At 39.6% G+C, this 18,412-nt stretch overlaps 1 protein-coding gene across 5 annotated transcripts in view; it reads left to right on the forward strand.

Moving 5' to 3' along the window:
* Window positions 1-2,174: 2,174 nt before the first annotated feature.
* The window catches only part of LOC139469894 (transient receptor potential cation channel subfamily M member 8-like), a 57,084-nt gene continuing 40,846 nt past the window's right edge, over window positions 2,175-18,412 (forward strand). Inside the window, exons 1-3 of one of the 5 annotated variants that reach the window (XM_071252222.1) lie at window positions 2,175-2,953; window positions 7,439-7,524; window positions 15,627-15,688. In XM_071252222.1, the coding sequence (XP_071108323.1) occupies window positions 7,504-7,524; window positions 15,627-15,688 (83 nt within the window). In that variant the 5' untranslated portion in view covers window positions 2,175-2,953; window positions 7,439-7,503. Of the gene's footprint in view, window positions 2,954-3,512; window positions 3,564-7,438; window positions 7,525-13,194; window positions 13,273-15,626; window positions 15,689-18,412 lie in introns of those variants that run through there. The other 4 variants (XM_071252221.1, XM_071252223.1, XM_071252220.1 and 1 more) reach the window with 4 other exon arrangements.

The raw sequence follows: 18,412 nt of genomic DNA on the forward strand, positions 1-18,412 counted from the left end.
CTTAACATTTATGAACATGGAGGATCTATGAACCTGAAACTTTTCAACGTATCTCAGCATTTGTATTATTACAAACACAGCAACATTTAGATTGAGTTAAATGTATTCATGTGTAATTTGTAAACTATGTTGCAAGTAGGTAATATGTGCAATACCATTTCTAATAGGTTTTGCGGCAAATACAGCCAAACACTGTCCACGCCCACGAATCTGTTAACGTTTTTTTTTAATATTTCAGATATAGCTATCGCTATGTCTTCCAGATAAACAAACCAGAGTTTATCAGGCGAAGACAGCGAGACTGTTAAGAGGCCACATAACAGCTTACATAACATAGCTATCAATTCTACAAGCGCACTCATTTGAACTTATGTTTCTTCTTTTCTGAAGCGTAAAATCTTCGCCACTATTTCAGACATCGTTACAAGGGTTCCATGCATGGGTGCGCCAACGCCATTCAGGGGAATTCCCTTGAGAAAAGTAGTTCCGGGTGGCAAGTCGTTTCTACAGTTACTACAGTAATCACTCCGTAATGAGTCCGCATGACGAAATCAGACAACAAAAGCATAATGTAATTATTTAGGTATTAACTCCGCTGACTCCGCCAATCAGTGACTGCATATCCTCTATTCAGCCGCAGACAATGGACGCGCCGAGTCAGGTCATAAATTTATTTTTTTAATTCTCAAATTTATTAAAATTATTAAGACGTACACTTTAGATACGTTTTAGTTTGTTTGGTGTTTAACCTTACTCACATGGAAAGGGAATCAGCAGTTATGTTGTGGGTAATTGATTGTTACACTCCAATCGATCATGGTCTGTTTAACAAGGCATACGCAGACACACAGGTTTGTGTTGTTTGTGGTGTTTGAATCACTGCACGTTTCAAAGTTTAGGCACAACATTTCAGAGAGGACGGTGAGGTAGCCTAGTGGTTGAGGCGTTCGCTCTCGCCGAAGACCCGGGTATGATTGCCCATGTGAGTGTGAGTGAGTGAGTATGGTTTTACGCCACTTTTAGCAATATTCCAGCAATATCATGGCAGGGGACACCAGAAATGGGCTTCACACATTGTACCCATGTCGGGATTCGAACCCGGGTCTTCGGCGTGACGAGCGATCGCTTTAACCACTAGGCTACCCGACCGCCCCGATTTCCCATGTGGGTACAATGCGTGAAGCTGGTGTCCCCCGCCGTGATATTGCTGGAATATTGCTAAAAGCGGCGTAAAGCCATGCTCACACACTCATTCACTGACATACAGACACTCTGTTGAGTCGCAGGTATACAGATACTAACTCAAAACAGTTTACTCATCATGTAGCAGACTGAATCTTCTATTGAAGATTTATGCATTTTTTAGGAATTATGTTGGAAACAAGTAACTTTGTAAATAAGCCTGTATTAAAGTACTTCATATCTGATATGTGTTTTCAGGGACTCTCACCATACAACCATCAAATACGAGACAGTATTTGGTCACTAAAAGTCATAAAGTTATAAAGTTATTCATGCATACTTTTCCCTTTTAGCTCAATAATACATGTATTTGCAATTTTTATATCGATTCGATTCATACGTCATAATGTTATATAAATATATATCATATTGTTATTATGTGTGCCGGATTATTATTGTTACGTTTGTGTTCTGTCCGGAGTGGGGGCTTGGTGCAAAAGAGTCTTCCTCTGTGTACAATAAACTACGGTTATAACGAACTCAAAGGGACCACTAATTTTAGTTCGTTATAACCGTAGTTCGTTTTATACATATATACAGCACATGACCAGGACAAACGGAGTTTACTGTAGTCATTACCTCAAGTATCTTGTAAGTACGTACACGAGACCAATAAATCAGTTGTGATTCACTTACATGGGGCTAAAAGAGTTGATCGTTAATTATATAACATATTATATTCATAATTAACCAGTGATAATAAATTACGTATCATGTCATACCCTCATATCCTCGTGTGCGTGAGTCACGTGATATCAGCTGTTAATTATCAAACAACCAAATCGGTTGTTTATGATTCATATTCAACCTGCCAAAGGCGAAACAAACCGGCTCCTTACAGCTTTCCCTCATCTGAAGCAGAGAAAACACAGCGGGTGAATCTCCCGAGCCGTCAGCAGTTATCCCCCTGAGTCGGGTCGAGTGGTATGTGCTCCCTCGCATAATCCGACACTACCGCCCCGTCGTCTCAGTTCGGCGTTCCTGAGGGTTTGGGGGCATACATGAACCGCGACACACACCTGATGGTCGAGCTGTAATCCTCACAATGGATCGCGTGAAGGGGTATTAAGTTCGGCGAACATACGAACATCAAATTTCTCGGTATTCGGGGTCGCTGGAGCAGTGCGCGGTGTGAGCAGACGACAGTGCAGAAGTTTTCTGACACCGCTTGTACGTGGCAGCACCCATAACACAGACTTGGGGCTACATTAAGTTGGTGTAAACAGTTGTTCCGATAACATACCGACGCGGGTTGGATGGTTACCGTCGTGAGATCGATATCACCTTCAACACTATGACAACTTCCGTATGGCTGTCAATACCATTCAACTAGTGGCTCTGATCGTCCAAGTGTGAGAAAAACGTCAAAATCATAACAGGACGTGGGAGTGATGATTAACACCTATCTCATCGTGAAGTCGGGTACACTATTAGTACACAGGTGGTCGTCGGGTAGAACAGGGCGACTCCCTTGCTCATTGGCTTGCTCTGTGTTTGTTTAAAGGGTAGATTTGACATTGTGAGATATTAAGTTGAAGACGCATTCTTCTGGTTCATAGGATTGATATGTGTTGAGAGTGACGCCGTTTTAGACCAGATACGTGTGTTGACACTCTGGAAAACGTGTTGACTGACAGAGAATGGATACCCATTCATAACGGATACTTGGATAACTCCATACAACATACGGACAGGACTTTCACTGAACAAGGTAAGGATATAGATAAGTTGTTTTTGAACGTCTTGTTTAATTCTATCAGCGATTTCCTACTTTATTTATTCTAGACTCTCTTAACGCCACCCCCCCCCCCTCTCCACACACCCACCCACCACACACACACGGACTGAAAGCATAGTTAGCACATGTTATACTATCTAACGAAGTTATGTTTACCAAAAATCCATATACATTCTAGTTGCCATTGCAGTGCTTGTTATATGTCAATGACGTATGATTCAGCAGATTTATTTCCCGCGATTGTATTTTAGATTTCTTTACCCGTACCCACACGTGCTGGTGACCTATATAATTGTTACATGTATGTCTCCTGGTCAGATGCTGAGCCATCTGACGTCAATCCTCGCCAAGTGTACATGCTACAAGGGCATAACTTACCACCGTTAGAAATAGTTCAAACATTCCTACAACCAGCCTCTTGCCTTGAACCGTGGGTGGGGTTCGAGTTCAACGGGAAGTTTATCTGGCTTTCAAGAAAACGCGTCTAACCCAGCCCGCTATTGTCTCGATACGAGCCACCATCACGAAATCATGTGACTTCTACTTTACTTGAATGAATGGCTACACCGTAAGATATCTGTCGGTAAGGCTGTTCTCATGTAGTGTAGAAATCGGGACTGTAAGTAAATATTGACACTGTATAGCTTCAGACGGTAAGGAACATTCCGTTATGAAATCATATCCGCCCCTGTTCCAGGTTGTTATGCGTCAGGCTGCATGCTTACAATTTGGTGGCTGTTTACTTGACGCGGTTACTATATTTTATGTAGTTAGATAGGACGCAGTCTAAGGTATAACACAATGAAGTTCAATGAATACGTATAAGATTAAACATTTCATTATGAAATAAGTAACTTAAAAAATAAATCAATCCCATGTAGGCCCATACAGTTTAGGTCTGATAATTCGGTTTGACTTTGGATTATAAGTTTACGTTTCGTATACTTCCATTACATGTTTACGTGTTTGTGTTAATTTTATTCGGGGGCAAACATACATGGGCTAAATATGCTCACGTTTGTATATATTGTTACCACATGACCATAAACAATAGCGATGACATGTTTGTAAAAAAACATTTGTATCAATCACCTGTTTATCAATTTAAACAATACATCTTCAATAACCGTTCCTGTTGTATTTTCATCAAAATATTTAAAGTTAAACAGGCTAAACGACAATGTGACATTTAATGAAATCATAATTTGAATATAAGTTGTTAACATTAGCCGTAAGTATGTTTAACGATGGTACGCCATATTTGGTGAGGAGCTGCTCTCTCGCGCGTGACGCGGACCGTGAAAATCCGGGATAGAAAAGGTCTTCAGCAACCCATGCTTGCCGTAAAAGGCGACTATGCTTGTTGTAGGAAGCGACTATCGGGATCGGGTGGTCAGGCTCGCTGACTCGGTTGATGCATGTCATCGACCCTAATTGCGTGGATCGATGCTCACGTTGTCAATCACTGGATTGTCTGGTCCAGACTCGACTACTTACACATCGCCGTCATATAGCTGGAATATTGTTGAGTGCGGCGTTAAACAACAAACAAACACACAAATCACGCGTGACGCATTACTGAAGTGAGTGTTGAGCTACTGTTTTTATTCAGCTTCGTACTTCATTACCCCTAAAAAATGTTCTTCATTTAAACTCTTTCCCAAGCTACAGAAAGAGCCACTGCATCTGCTCGGTTATTTAGCATGAGAACGAAAATCAGTTTATGTCATTTTGACAACCCTTGGGCTATTTATATACATGCCAGGCGATATCAAGTGAAAATATGTTGGGCAATATTTTGATTGCTCTTTATATGACAACATGTATTGCTATAAACGACTGAAACATTTCGATGTTATCTTTTCATTAACCGAATACCACAAGAATAACATTTTACATGTTTTGGACTTTATTCTAAACATAATAAGTGTTATTTAAGTTACTAAACATTCTTGCAAGCAATGTTTGTGCAAGGTGTATAGTAAGTAATAATAAAAAAAAGGAGTAAAAGCAAATACAAGTCCTCCCAAAGAAGCTGTCAGCTTATTTCAATGATTATATGTGCTAATTAACATCAATAACGTACACGTTATGCAACAAGTCACGAGCTGACCAGCGGTTATTTCGCCCAGGGCACTGGACACTGACCAGAGGTATGCCTCGTTCATCAACTTAGCGGAACAGGAAAGTCACACTTTTACAAATCGTTTATGCGTCAGCTAATTGCTGAGACACTGATTAATTATACACGTGGCTCCAAATTCTCTTGCCAGCACATCTCACTTTAACGTTCATCACACAGTTGCCGGGACTCTTCAAAGGGTGAGTTGATAAACATTCAGTAGCAACCCTCTTTCAAACCTGCTATCAGCTGATTGTGTATTTGTGGTGTTTGTATTGAGGTACCGGGTGTTGTTTAGTTAGACTAACATCTAGTCTCTGAAATGAACATATCGTACAGAAAAAACAGTTGTTAATTATCTTAAAAAAAATAATATAAAGGAGGCCAGAGACTCTCATTTTCAGATGATACTGCAGAAATCTAGACTTGCCAAACATTATAGACTTGCATTGGCTGTATTTGATTTATTTGTATGAGGGTCTGTAAGACAGACTATTGTTTAGTCACCTTTGTATGATTGAAAATTTATATTCTGATTTAAGGACCATTGGAGATAAGGGGCACAGCACAACCCCTATTTGGCCTTAAAATGTATTATATTTACTTTTAATTTTTCAAATATGTATTATATTTACTTGTAGGTTATTAAAAATGGTATATATTTTCTTGTAAGTTATCAAAAGTACAAGCTTTCAATATGATTTTGGTGGGCGTGGGGAAGCCTAGTGGGTAATGCGTTCACTCGTCTCGCCGAAGAGCTGGGTTCGATTCCCCACTTGTTTACAATGAAGCCAATTTCTTATTTCCCTCGCCGTGACATTCTGGAATATTTCTCAAAACGGCGTAAAACCACACAAGTAAACATGTAACTGATGAACTAGGAATCTCCCTACACACGTACCCTCAACCAACTGTTGTTAAAATGTGAGTGATGAATACGATGCATTTGTCTCTATTTTGATTCAGGTTTGTATTCAACACATGGTTCTATGTATACATGTATACACTGGCAACCTTGCAATGGTCATTTCGGTGCAGTTAAAGATAAACTAAAGATTAAATACATTTCACTCCTCACCAGATCACATGGGAGTCAAAAGTTCACCTTTACCGGTGATTGAATAGCCTAAACACAATATATTGCTCAGACATACGGTATACCCAATACAAAGCCTATTTGACATACAACTCCTAATTCTCAATACTCGAAGAATAGTGAATAACGGGTTTCGACATAGTCTCCTTTAGGCGCGTATTGAGTGAAAACGAGCCACCCAGGTTATCGTGACGGGTGTATTCAGATCTCAGTGCTACTAGCACATCAACAATGGCTCGAACAATACTGACCGACCTTGTGTGTGACCGGATATATCTGATACCCATACAGGCCGGTGAGACGCTGTCTTTTGAGGTAAACCCCATTAACAGGTTTACTGTCTTCCAAACAGCATTTACCCGTTTTCGATCTTAAATTTTATGAGTGACTAAGTGAGTGAGTATGGTTTTACGCCGCTTTTAGCAATATCACGGCGGGGGATACCAGAAATGGGCTTCACACAGTGTGCCCATGTGGGGAATCGAGCCCGGGTCTTCAGCATGACGAACGAACGCTTTAACCACTAGGCTACCCCACCGCTCCTACATTTTATGATGTAGATCGGTCTAACAGTTAATGATAATACAAATGTACCTAAATTAACAAACAAAATGCTTCAATTTCACACATGGCTCTTAGATTGAATAAGGGCATCCGAAAAGTCTCCCTTTAAAGCCTTGTTGTTAACGCGAAGGCAATCATTAACAGAATATCTTAGATACTAGTATATACAGTCAAAAGATGTTTTTAAATTTGAAAATTGAGTACACGCGGAAAGACGCCATAGTACTCAGACTACAGATACATCTACCATTACTCGGAAAGGACGGTATAATGTTTCGTTTTGTTCATGTTCAACAAAATATCAAAGACCTGGCTCGGCTCTGAGTGTCTTATCATTAAACACGCAATTCTAACATAGCAGGTAGTTAGTATTAAAGAACTCCCCCGTGTGTTGTAGTTTCAGCCAAACTGCTCCATTTCGTTGACCTCGGTTGTACACAGCTTATTCATCAAATCCTAACAATATATAATCCACGTGGGCGATTGTTTTTTAAGGGATCAATGAAGCCATGAAAACTGTTTTCAATATTCAATTACGTTTGAGTGGGAGCATTCTTATCATTCGACAACAGAGTGCAAGGTATGAAGTCCAACACTCGCGAAGATCAACTCTAATGAATGCAAATGGCACGTGCTGAAGGGTTACATTTAATTCTGCCATTGTTTCTTGTGCTAGCAGACCCAGGGAGTACTCCCTTGAGAGACTAGGTTCAAGTTGTGATTAGGATCGAAACATTTGCAATGGAGACAGAATTTGAAACGGTAAGAGTCTAGGTTTATAAGCATGGTTATATTGTGGAGCATATCACACAGAGGTTTCTCTAGTCAACCAGCATGGCTATGTAAAGCGTGAAGTCAGTAATATCTCATCAGCATGGCTTTTTAAAGTGTAAAATCAGTCTGTACGCTGTAAAAACGTGTTTAGACCCTAAACACAATCCTAAACACGTGCCTTGCCCCATGTTTGGGATTGTATTGTATAGCATGCCTAAATGTATGGTAAAGTAGGAAGTGAAACAGTTGTTATACCAGTATTATCTAAGCGTGTATTGCAAAGTAAGTAGCGTATACAGCTATTATCATTGTATAGCATGCCTAAATGTATTGTAAAATAGGAAGTTAAACAGTTGTTATACCAGTATCTAAGCGTGTATTGCAAAGTAAGTAGCGTATACAACTATTATCATTGTATAGCATGCCTAAATGTATTGTAAAATAGGAAGTTAAACAGTTGTTATGCCAGTATCTAAGCGTGTATTGCAAAGTAAGTAGCGTATACAACTATTATCATTGTATTGCATGCCTAAATGTATTGTAAAATAGGAAGTGAAACAGTTGTTATACCAGTATTATCTAAGCGTGTATTGCAAAGTAAGTAGCGTATACAACTATTATCATTGTATAGCATGCCTAAATGTATTGTAAAATAGGAAGTTAAACAGTTGTTATACCAGTATCTAAGCGTGTATTGCAAAGTAAGTAGCGTATACAACTATTATCATTGTATAGCATGCCTAAATGTATTGTAAAATAGGAAGTTAAACAGTTGTTATGCCAGTATCTAAGCGTGTATTGCAAAGTAAGTAGCGTATACAACTATTATCATTGTATTGCATGCCTAAATGTATTGTAAAATAGGAAGTTAAACAGTTGTTATACCAGTATCTAAGCGTGTATTGCAAAGTAAGTAGCGTATACAGCTATTATACCAATACTATTTTTACATGGCTAAGTGTATTGTGAAGTAACCAGAATATTCAACAGTTATACCAGTAGCATCAAAGCATCTGCAAGCATGGCTATGTATATCATATACAACTTCTCGTATCAGTAATAACTAAGCATGGCTACGTGTATTTTAAAGTTATTAGTGTGTGCAACTGTTATGTGAGTAATATCTGAGCATGGCTAAGTGTATTGTGAAGTAGTGTATATCTCAAGACATAATGCATGTCTTTATTGTGACTGCAATATCATATTCACGAGTAATACAACTACAAATAGACAGATTTATTCCATGAACTACCCGCATGGGAGTCGATTAGTCGGATAAGAATAGGTCCCCAGCAACCTATGCTTGTTTTTAGAGTGAGTGAGTGAGTGAGTTGTGTTTAACGCCGCTTTTTACGGCGTGTCAGCTTAATGTGGGAGGAAAGCCTTAAGTGTTGCAGGTCTCGGACGTTTATCACCTCGGTGAAACCCACGCGCACGGGTATGGTGCTGACAAACCTACAAACATAATCGGGGCGAACCGGGATTCGAACCCACAGTCATAGGTTTCTTGCGTGCCCAAGGGACGCAACTCTGCACAGCGAATCGTGGGGCCTTAGACAACTGGGCCACTAGACTAACATTTAGTCTCTGAAATCTTATATTACACAATATCCTTCTTGACTTTAAAAATAAAAAAATTCCCTATGCTGATTTCAGAGCTTGAGCTGGCTAGACTTGATTTTGTATGCATTTCTAGATTATTATTTTTTCATAAAATAAATATATTCCACGGTCATGGTGCAGGACTACTGGGCCACCTGCGCCCCCGCTTGTTTTTAGAGCCAGCCAAATCAAATAATCAAACAAATACAATATATGAACAGAATTATTCAATTCTACGGAAATAAGTTTAGTGTCAAGTGTATAGTGTATGCTAGTGTATCTAGCGAAACAGATTCCATTGTGCCTAAAAGGCAAAATTGCGGTAAAAATTATATTACCCCAACCTTAATCCCCACATGGAACGATATTCGTGGTTGAAATACTGAATACGTTACTCACTATCTATACGGAGGACATGTGTCCATTTAGTTTATTATGGCAACGAGTTCCAAAGATTTTGATGTTTAATTTCATCGCCCATTGGCTGAAAATGATAAGATTAAAAGAAAACGAAAGTCACTGTGTATATTTAAATATTTTTTGGCTTCTAATCCTAGCATAATTAACCTATTGTAATGTTTTGAAGTCCTTTAGAACTTAATCATTTTCAGTCAATCTTTAAAATACAATGGTGCTGACAAAAAAAAGAGAAACATTATTTGGGCGGATCTTGAATTCGAACCCACTCTGTAGTGAGCTTCGATGCTTAAGACGCCTTGGCCACCCGTGTCTCCTTAACGTGAAGGAAATCTTTTTAAATTTGAGGAGAAATGCGATAGAAAACATTCTTACGATTTTTTAAAACAGTTTTACCAAACAGTATATTCATGAAATATGTTACAGGTGCGAATAACTGACTGACTTAAATCCATGATGACATTAACGTTGTTTTGTATATTTTAAGCATTTTAAGTATACTGTGTATTGATACATGGAACTTCTTTTCAAAACATTATGCTTACTGAGATTGCAAATACAAAAATAATCGTTTAATCTCGATAATACTCTTGTTCTTGCACAAGTGTAAGTTGCGTATAATGTCGCTTTAAACAGTATCACAGCCTGTAAGCCCACAATAACTTACACAGTCAAAAGAATCACTACTGTGGCGAGCCTAGGATTCGAACCCTTGAATTAGACCTCATCAAGCAATAGAGGACGTTAATATAACAAGTAGAAGGTCTGGTTAGAAGTTTGCTGACGTCCAACTTATAGTTGTATATATATATATATATATACTCTTTAAAAAAAGAAACGCAAATCCAGATTTGCGTGAGGTAGGAAAATACAATTATACGAAACACCGTACAAGGTAATAAGGCAAAATGTTGTGGAGAGAACACTTGGTGATTGTAGTCATCTCAGTTATCGGTATATAGGAAAAGTCCAAGGGGAAGGTCAGCTACCACCAATAACGCCCCCGGTGGAATCGATAGCGACCTGACATCTCCATGGAAGAGACGAGTATGCGAATAACATCCTGGTAGCCCACTTGGCCTGCAACGCAAAAGCCAAATGATGCAACGTCTGGGGTTGTGGTAGTGGTAGCCGTCTATCCAATTCATCCCACAGGTGCTCTATCGGGTTCAAATCCGGGGATCTGGAGGGCGAGGGGAGAACATCAACGTTGCTGTTGTATAGACATGCTCTTGTGATCCGTGCTGTATGCGGTCGAGCGTTGTCCCACTGGGAGTTGGGAGGACCAAACCTGTCCAGCCATGATGAGAGATAGTCACCCATATCATAACGCTACCCGCACCAAACCTGTCTTCTTCCTGTACGCAATTTCCGGCGTAACGTTCTCCCCGACGTTTGTAGACCCGTGCTCTTCCATCCCCTCGACGGAGGAGAAATCTTGATTCGTCGCTGAACCAGACATATATCCATCGCAGTTGAGGCAATACCCTGTGTTGACGACACCAATGCAGTCGTTGTCGACGATGTGTGCGTGCGTGCGTGCGTGCGTGCATGCGTGCGTGCGTGTGTGTGAATATATATATTCTGGGTTCAAATAACATTTATCTGTATGCATGTAGCCAATCAGTTAACTGGACAAGCTGCATCCATGTCATGACCCCCACTGGTTGAACCTTCATTACAGCGCAGTATTGAAGCAGCTATTACACACTCTGGTGTGATTGCGAGTCAAGGAGTTGTGTAGTGGTACACAGGTCACATTTGAGAGTCTGCGTTTGGATGAGACGCCCTACCAGACACAACAGAACCGTGTTGTGATAAACGTTCTAGCATCATATAAACACGGCGGTCCTCATGGCGTAGTTGCCATGGTATTTCTTTTAAATAAAAAAAACAGGGCATAGAGATGTACATTTGAATTCATTATTGTCTTCAATTCATATATATTCTTCACGGTGACATATCTACTTTTGATAAAGACGAAGGGATTTGTATTATCTTGATGTTTCCTTCTGCTAAATGGCACCAGTGTAAGGTAAGGCTCATGGTATAGGATATCAATGATTCCTTCAGCGTTTTGTTGTTGCATTGCTTGTGGTACACGTAATTCTTATCATGTCTTTTCTTCGCCTGGTAAGTTGTCTGTCAACCGAAACATTTCACATTTTCGGCTTCTTTCTGAAATGAGAGGCGCCGCTATTTGATGTGTAGAGTTGCGCCCCTTACGGACATGGAAACCTATGATCGTGGGTTCGAATCCCGGCTCGTCCTGACTATGTTTCTAGGTTTGTCAACACCATATCTGTACTTGTGGGTTTCACCAAAGTGGTAAACGTCTGAGACATGCATAAAACACTAAACCGACGCACTGTTATGTAACTGGAATACTGTTCACCCCTAAACCATGGCAACTTTAAAGGCTGATGTCAAGGCCTTTGGAATTTCTTCCAGCTGCCATTTCTGCTGTCTCCCAGATTGCAGTTTTGCTCATGTTTTTTCCCTACAGTATATTTTTATTTTTATCGCAACCATATTTAAAAAAAAGTATCGAGCAACTGGACCTCAAATGTGAAAATGCGTTTTAGATAACTTGGAACAATAGTGCAGTTTGCATGGATGATGCAACCAGTGGTCTCTCAATCTGGTCAAAATTGACTACACCGTCACAGCTGAGGACGACGTCATCACCAGAGATAAAAACACTGAAAACACCTTCCCTCCGGACTCCAATGATGAATTTGAGACAGAAACAGAACCCCCGAGCGAATGTGAACTTCTCACACCATCTGAAACGACTACGCAATTAGACGCCATTCGTCGGTTCTTTCAGAGTCGTCCTGGTGTATCATCGAAAATGTTTGATAATATTGATGACATTAAGGCAACGCTGACTAAATCCGTCTTATATTATATATAATAAAATAATATACTGCCTTTATCCAGGTACTATCATCTGCTTAAAATCGTTTTATTTGTTCCCCGACCAGTGGATCCGTTTGCATTCCAGTTATCATTCTCAACTTCCTTGGGAGTATAAAACCCACGCTGCCTCCGAACGCTTTACATCAGCCTCATATATCGGGTATCCGTTCACTGCTGGGTAAACATCGTTAGTCCATGGGCTGAAAATCAAGCGATAGTTGCCATTTCTTAACATTAATACCCTCTTGTTTGCAGAGGCCTATGTATTTGTTTGTACGTTGTTTAACGCCACACTGAGCAATATTATGTGACGGAAGTCTGTAAAGTCTGGACTAAGCAATCTAGTGATAGATGTCATGAGCATCGATCGACGTAACTAGGATACGATGACATGCATCAAGCAAGTCAGGGAGATTAACGATCCCTTCTGTCGCCTCTCACGACAAGCATAGTCGCCTCATACGGCAAGCATGGGTATTGTTCCCGGGGTCCTATTTATTTGAAATATGATCACTTGTTTTGTCGCTCAAGCGGACACTTGACTTCAGACATATGATCATATATACGAGCTAGATTTAGTGTCATCCACTAGAATGTCAAATTATCTTTCTCTTCTCTGTAAGAGCCAACTTCCTGCTAACTCGCTATCTCTCGTGGCAAACGCATGTAGGACTTATTTGTAGTTCATGTGAAGTGCAGTTTAGTCCTGTTGAGGAGTCGTGTGTGAAACAGATTATACAACAGAAATTGTCCATGATGGAACTCATTGTGCCTGAGATTCGGATAAATTCTGAGGTAATGTAAAATACTTATATGTTCTTAATTGCCGGGTAAAAGAAAGTATGCACTTTGATGGTGGGCAATGGTTATTAGACGGTGTATTTTATACGGGTATCATGGCGATATTACATGCTTTGTTAGTTTGTTGTTTAACGCCGGACTCAGCAATATTCCAGCCATATGACGGCGGTCTGTAAATAATCGGGTGTGGACCACACAATCAATTGATTGACTTTATGATCATCGATACACGAAATTTGGATACGATGACATGCATCAACGAAGTCAGAAATCCTGACCATCCGATCCCGTTTGTCGCCTCGTACGACAAGCATAGTCGCCTTTTACGGCAAGCATGGGTTGCTGAAGACCTATTCTAACCGGATCTTCACGGGTCGATATTACATGCATCATATCCTGTTGTGAGATATTCACTGATATGATATTATATGCATGACATCAATGAGTGTCTCACAACAGGTAACGTGCAGATGACATCTTAAGAAACAGGGACTCGCAATGAGCAGAGTGAATCGTCAAGAGTATGCTTTCTTTTGGCCGGCAGTGTATTCATACATTTTGTGACATGTAGATACACAAATCAAGATAATTAAAATAAGATATTTAATCCGATGTATTTATACATATATATTCCTTACCTTAATATCTCCAATGTGCGCTAATGTCATTGGTCCGTCATTCGTGTGTCTGTCAGTCCGGTCTTTCTTCCGACCGTCCGTCCGTTAGCAGGGCAACATAAAATAAGCGTTTCTCCAAATCTACGGAAAGATCAATATAAGTTTCAAATAACTTGTTGTGCATGCCTCTTGCTACAACCTAGGAATTTTAAAGAAAAGTAAATTGGCCGTCGAAGACTCTCATTGTGTTGAAAAATAGCCTTCGTGCCAGACTCTTGAAAGAACCCAGTTTTCCCATTTCAAGAGTATGATCACACGATCCTTCCCTACATTAAAAAAATTAAAATATAACTAAGATTTTTGTAATCTGTTGGATATCCAAAAATTTCAACCACATGCTGACAGAGATAACTGATTCTAAAGCAACTCTTTATATTTTAAGTGATTGTTCAGGCATATTATTGGTTGTTAGCCATATCTAACCCCCTGAATTAATCAGCAGGAATGGGTTATATGTATAAATTCAGTTATTGATACAGTGGAGACTCATTGCTCTTGAACTCATCTATTCAATGTATTGCAGCATCAAATAAGATTGATCAAGTATTAACTGTTTTTGAATAAAATGCTTCTTTCGATTCAAAGGCTCTTTGTCTTATGATGCAATGAGGTCCGGTTATGTTCACTGTGATAAATCATCTATCAAACTTGGAATTTCTCGCTTCAAAATTTAACAGTTAATGAAAAAACATTATTTCCATTTGTTTGGTATGATGTCCTCCACACTAAAAAAACTAGTGTGGAACCACCTCGTTCCGTAAATGTTACCATTCGGATTTTTGACCTTCAAACACATGTATTTTAATTAAAAGGACCCACTTCTTTACAACTGAACTATTGTTGAAATTGGAGTTGAACTCGAGTAACTCACTCACTCTGTGTGTGTGTGTTTGTGTGTGCGTGCGTGCGTGCGTGCATGCGTGCATGCGTGCGTGCCTGCGTGCGTGCGTGCGTGCGTGCGTGCGTGCGTGTGTGTGTGTTTTATGGCCTCACAAATCCGGGCTGAGCATCATCTGAAGACAGACTCATTCTTTGTGTGATGAATCAAACCAGGAAGCTGCCAACTGTGACACGCTATACATAGCAACTATACATGTACACACTTAACTTAATTATCTTACTGGCATCCTGGCATGGTGGGAGTACTGCAGTTTGTTGATGCAAATTGTGTGAGTGGCGGGAGCTACCGGTAAAACAGGACATGTTTACCCCGGGTCTTATCACTGATTTTCAGTGTTGATCCATCGATATAATTTTCACCACTAATTTGCTTTTTACGCCCAAAGGAATCCGTTTCGTCATATATTTGAGACTAGATGTGACTAATTTTATTTCTTTATAATCGTAGTTCGTTATAAGCATATATACAACAAATGGCCGGGTCTAAGAAATAAGTTCGTTATGGGCGTGTTCGTTATAAATATAGTTTACTGTAGTTATTCTTTTGCGTTATTCTATTTTTAGCATGTTTCAAATTCCACTTTGGATCTTTATGCTATATTTTGAAGCAAACTGACCATGCAAAATGCAGTTATTACTCTAAGGACGAAATCTGAAACTTTCAAGGGAATTCTTTGAGTTCTACTTTATCATTAAATGTATGAATACATTTCATTCTATCTGAAAGTATTAATTTCGTTAAAACTTATCATTTGTGTATATTGTCTGCAGATGACGTCCTCCCACTGGATAGCGGAAAACATCCGATGTCGAGAGTGCTACAGAGCTGTAAGGTGGGTGTTTGGAAAGTAGCATGCATATTACACACATATTACATATATATGTCGCAATGACAGAGTTGCCTTCCTTTTACATGCCAGGATCTTATAATTCTGTTTGGTTATTGTGAAACATGACTGTGTCATTTATTGTCAGTTACTGTTACACTTAAGAATTGACTACATCCCCCGAGGTATAAAACAATGATATAAAATATTATAAGACTTTCACTTTGTGTAAGTTCATTGGAATATGAACCTTCATTAGAGTGAGGGCCAAACTGTATGAACGTCGGAGCTTGCGACTCTATGAAGGTTCATACTCCAACAATGAACTCACACAAAATGAAAGTCTATTCTGATAAAAAAATATCACTGGTTTATACCTCGAGGGATGTAGAGCTAGATCTATACGTGTGACTTCAAGTTTACACTGACAGCCACACAACAGCCATCTGTATTACGGAATACAGTAGTGCCCCAAATTGACAGGTGACATGAGCGTATGTGTGCTCAACTTGCTTTACAGGAACATCTGTTGTAGTTTGTTTACAAGAAATGTATTCAAATAGTTTCATCACTGCGTGAGAAAGGTCTGTTAAGAACTACCTCAGTTAGTCAGTCACAATGACAGCGCGTCGTAATCCATTTACATCAAGTACAAGACGTCAAAATGGCCGACACGACAAACGTTACGGGAAAGATTTCCGAAGGTGTTTATAAACCTGTATCGGTTACATGTGATAAATATCATATATCAGTTGGCGATCACTGAAAGGTGATTATATAGATGTATCAAATAGATACGAAGGTAAATTCATAGATTGCTGTAACTGCCAGTCTAGACACGGATCGAGTCAATGCTACCTACGATAGTGGATGTGCATTTCTAAATTTAGTTCACTACTATGGGTCGGAGCGAGGATGTTCGTGGACGATCATGCAGTCAAACTCTCTGACATTTCTCAATGAATGCTAAAATGCCGGGTTCAAGATTAAAGGGTCTAAATGACCAGACACAACGCTTGTGTATGTATTCGTGCTAGAATCTAAAGAAGTCTTTGTTACGGTCAAGATTTGCGAGTACATGTCAAGACTTTAAGTTTTGAGGAAATGGCAGTTGTCTTTGCAAGTACATGCTAGTTTTTATAAGTTCTGACATGCGCATATTTCTGCTTGGATGATGGTGATCCTGTCCTTTAGTTTTTGTCAGATCTTCAAATTTAAAACTATCTGAGAAGTTGTCCAACTTTGGCATATTAATGAGGTCATTAACGTTATTTACCTTTCGCGTGTCAAGTGAATTCAATCAACCCCGGTTAACCTGAAGTGGGTGAATGAGTCGATAGGCAATTGCACCGCCTTTAACAGTACCCCAGCAATGAGACGGATTAGTAACTAGTATAAGGCTTCATGTTGTGTACCAATGCGGGGAATCGAACCCTAGTCTCCTTCACTCGAAGTGCATACGGTAGTCACTAGTCAACCACCACACCAGTGAATACAAAGGGCATTTTCCCATTTATATTTAAGAAACGTGTTGTTCAAATAATAAGCAAGGTTCTGTTTGATTTATAACGAAAGGTGTTATTGCTTTAAAAGGAAAAAAAAATGTTATGTTAAAAAGCAACGTTCATGTTATATCCACCAAAGTGGCTTTCATTCTCTCTCAGATTTGCTATGGTTGTGTCTTGACCTACAAAATTGGGCCCCCAATAACGAGTTTCCAGGGTATATATGGAATATGAAGGTCCTGTTAACTTGTACAGTAATGGAATGGTTTATTTTACTGCAAGAAATTTGTAATTACAGGACCTTTATTTTTCTAATCAGTAATTTGTTACAATGAATATTATTGTGCAGCCCTTGGGATCCAATGTAATGTTTTTTTCTGCGTCCGTTCTAAACATGTGGGTTTGTGTACTGGGCGCACATTTGTGCGTCATGAAAACCCCTGGATTTACTCATCTTAGTGACTGAAAACTGTCTGGTTTACATTGTACTAAGAATAAAGCAAGACACAGCTACCTTCCATACATAAGTCTGGCTCTATACATAAGTCATGTGTTTATATAACATTGTCTGTACACTTCCCCTGATGCAAGAACATCGCTGGTGATGAAGCTGATACTGCTCAAGACATTTTCCACGCTGGCTTCTGATTTATATATAGAACAATGATACTTAGGCTCGGGTACGAGGGATGGAGCGTAGATCAGTTATAGGTCAAAGGTAATATATTTGTGGACTGATTCAACGCTTCAACTATTGTCACCATGTTGTGGGCGTCAAAGAATAACCAAGTCCTTAAAATAACAAGAATTAATATGGATTTGTCATTACAATCACCTTGACCGAGGACAGATGCTCATGTATGATAGCTTCAGAGTGAGTGAGGGAAGGAGTTGGGTTTAACGCCGCTTTGAACAGTTTTTCAAAGGTGTTTGTTGTTCGGTGATTGGTGATTTGTTGTAGCACACATGCCTTCCTCCCCAAGCACATTTTCTGGAAAGTTGTCCAAGGTGGGTTGAGGTGTGGGGGTTAACGTCGCGTTCGATATTACCATATAGCGACGTACATGAACTTGCTTGTGTATGTGTGTATCTCTTGTATGAGTGAAAGGTGGTGTCGTGGTTGTAAGATAAGGACAGTGACTGAGCAATATTATAGGTATAGTTAGGGGTGGTATGCTACGAATTAGCTGCACACATTTGAAGTTGGGATTCGAACCTGAATTTT

The sequence above is a fragment of the Haliotis cracherodii genome, unplaced genomic scaffold, assembly GCF_022045235.1.
Source record: "Haliotis cracherodii isolate W230 unplaced genomic scaffold, xgHalCrac1.p SCAF_2, whole genome shotgun sequence".
In the NCBI taxonomy this organism is placed as follows: domain Eukaryota; kingdom Metazoa; phylum Mollusca; class Gastropoda; order Lepetellida; family Haliotidae; genus Haliotis; species Haliotis cracherodii.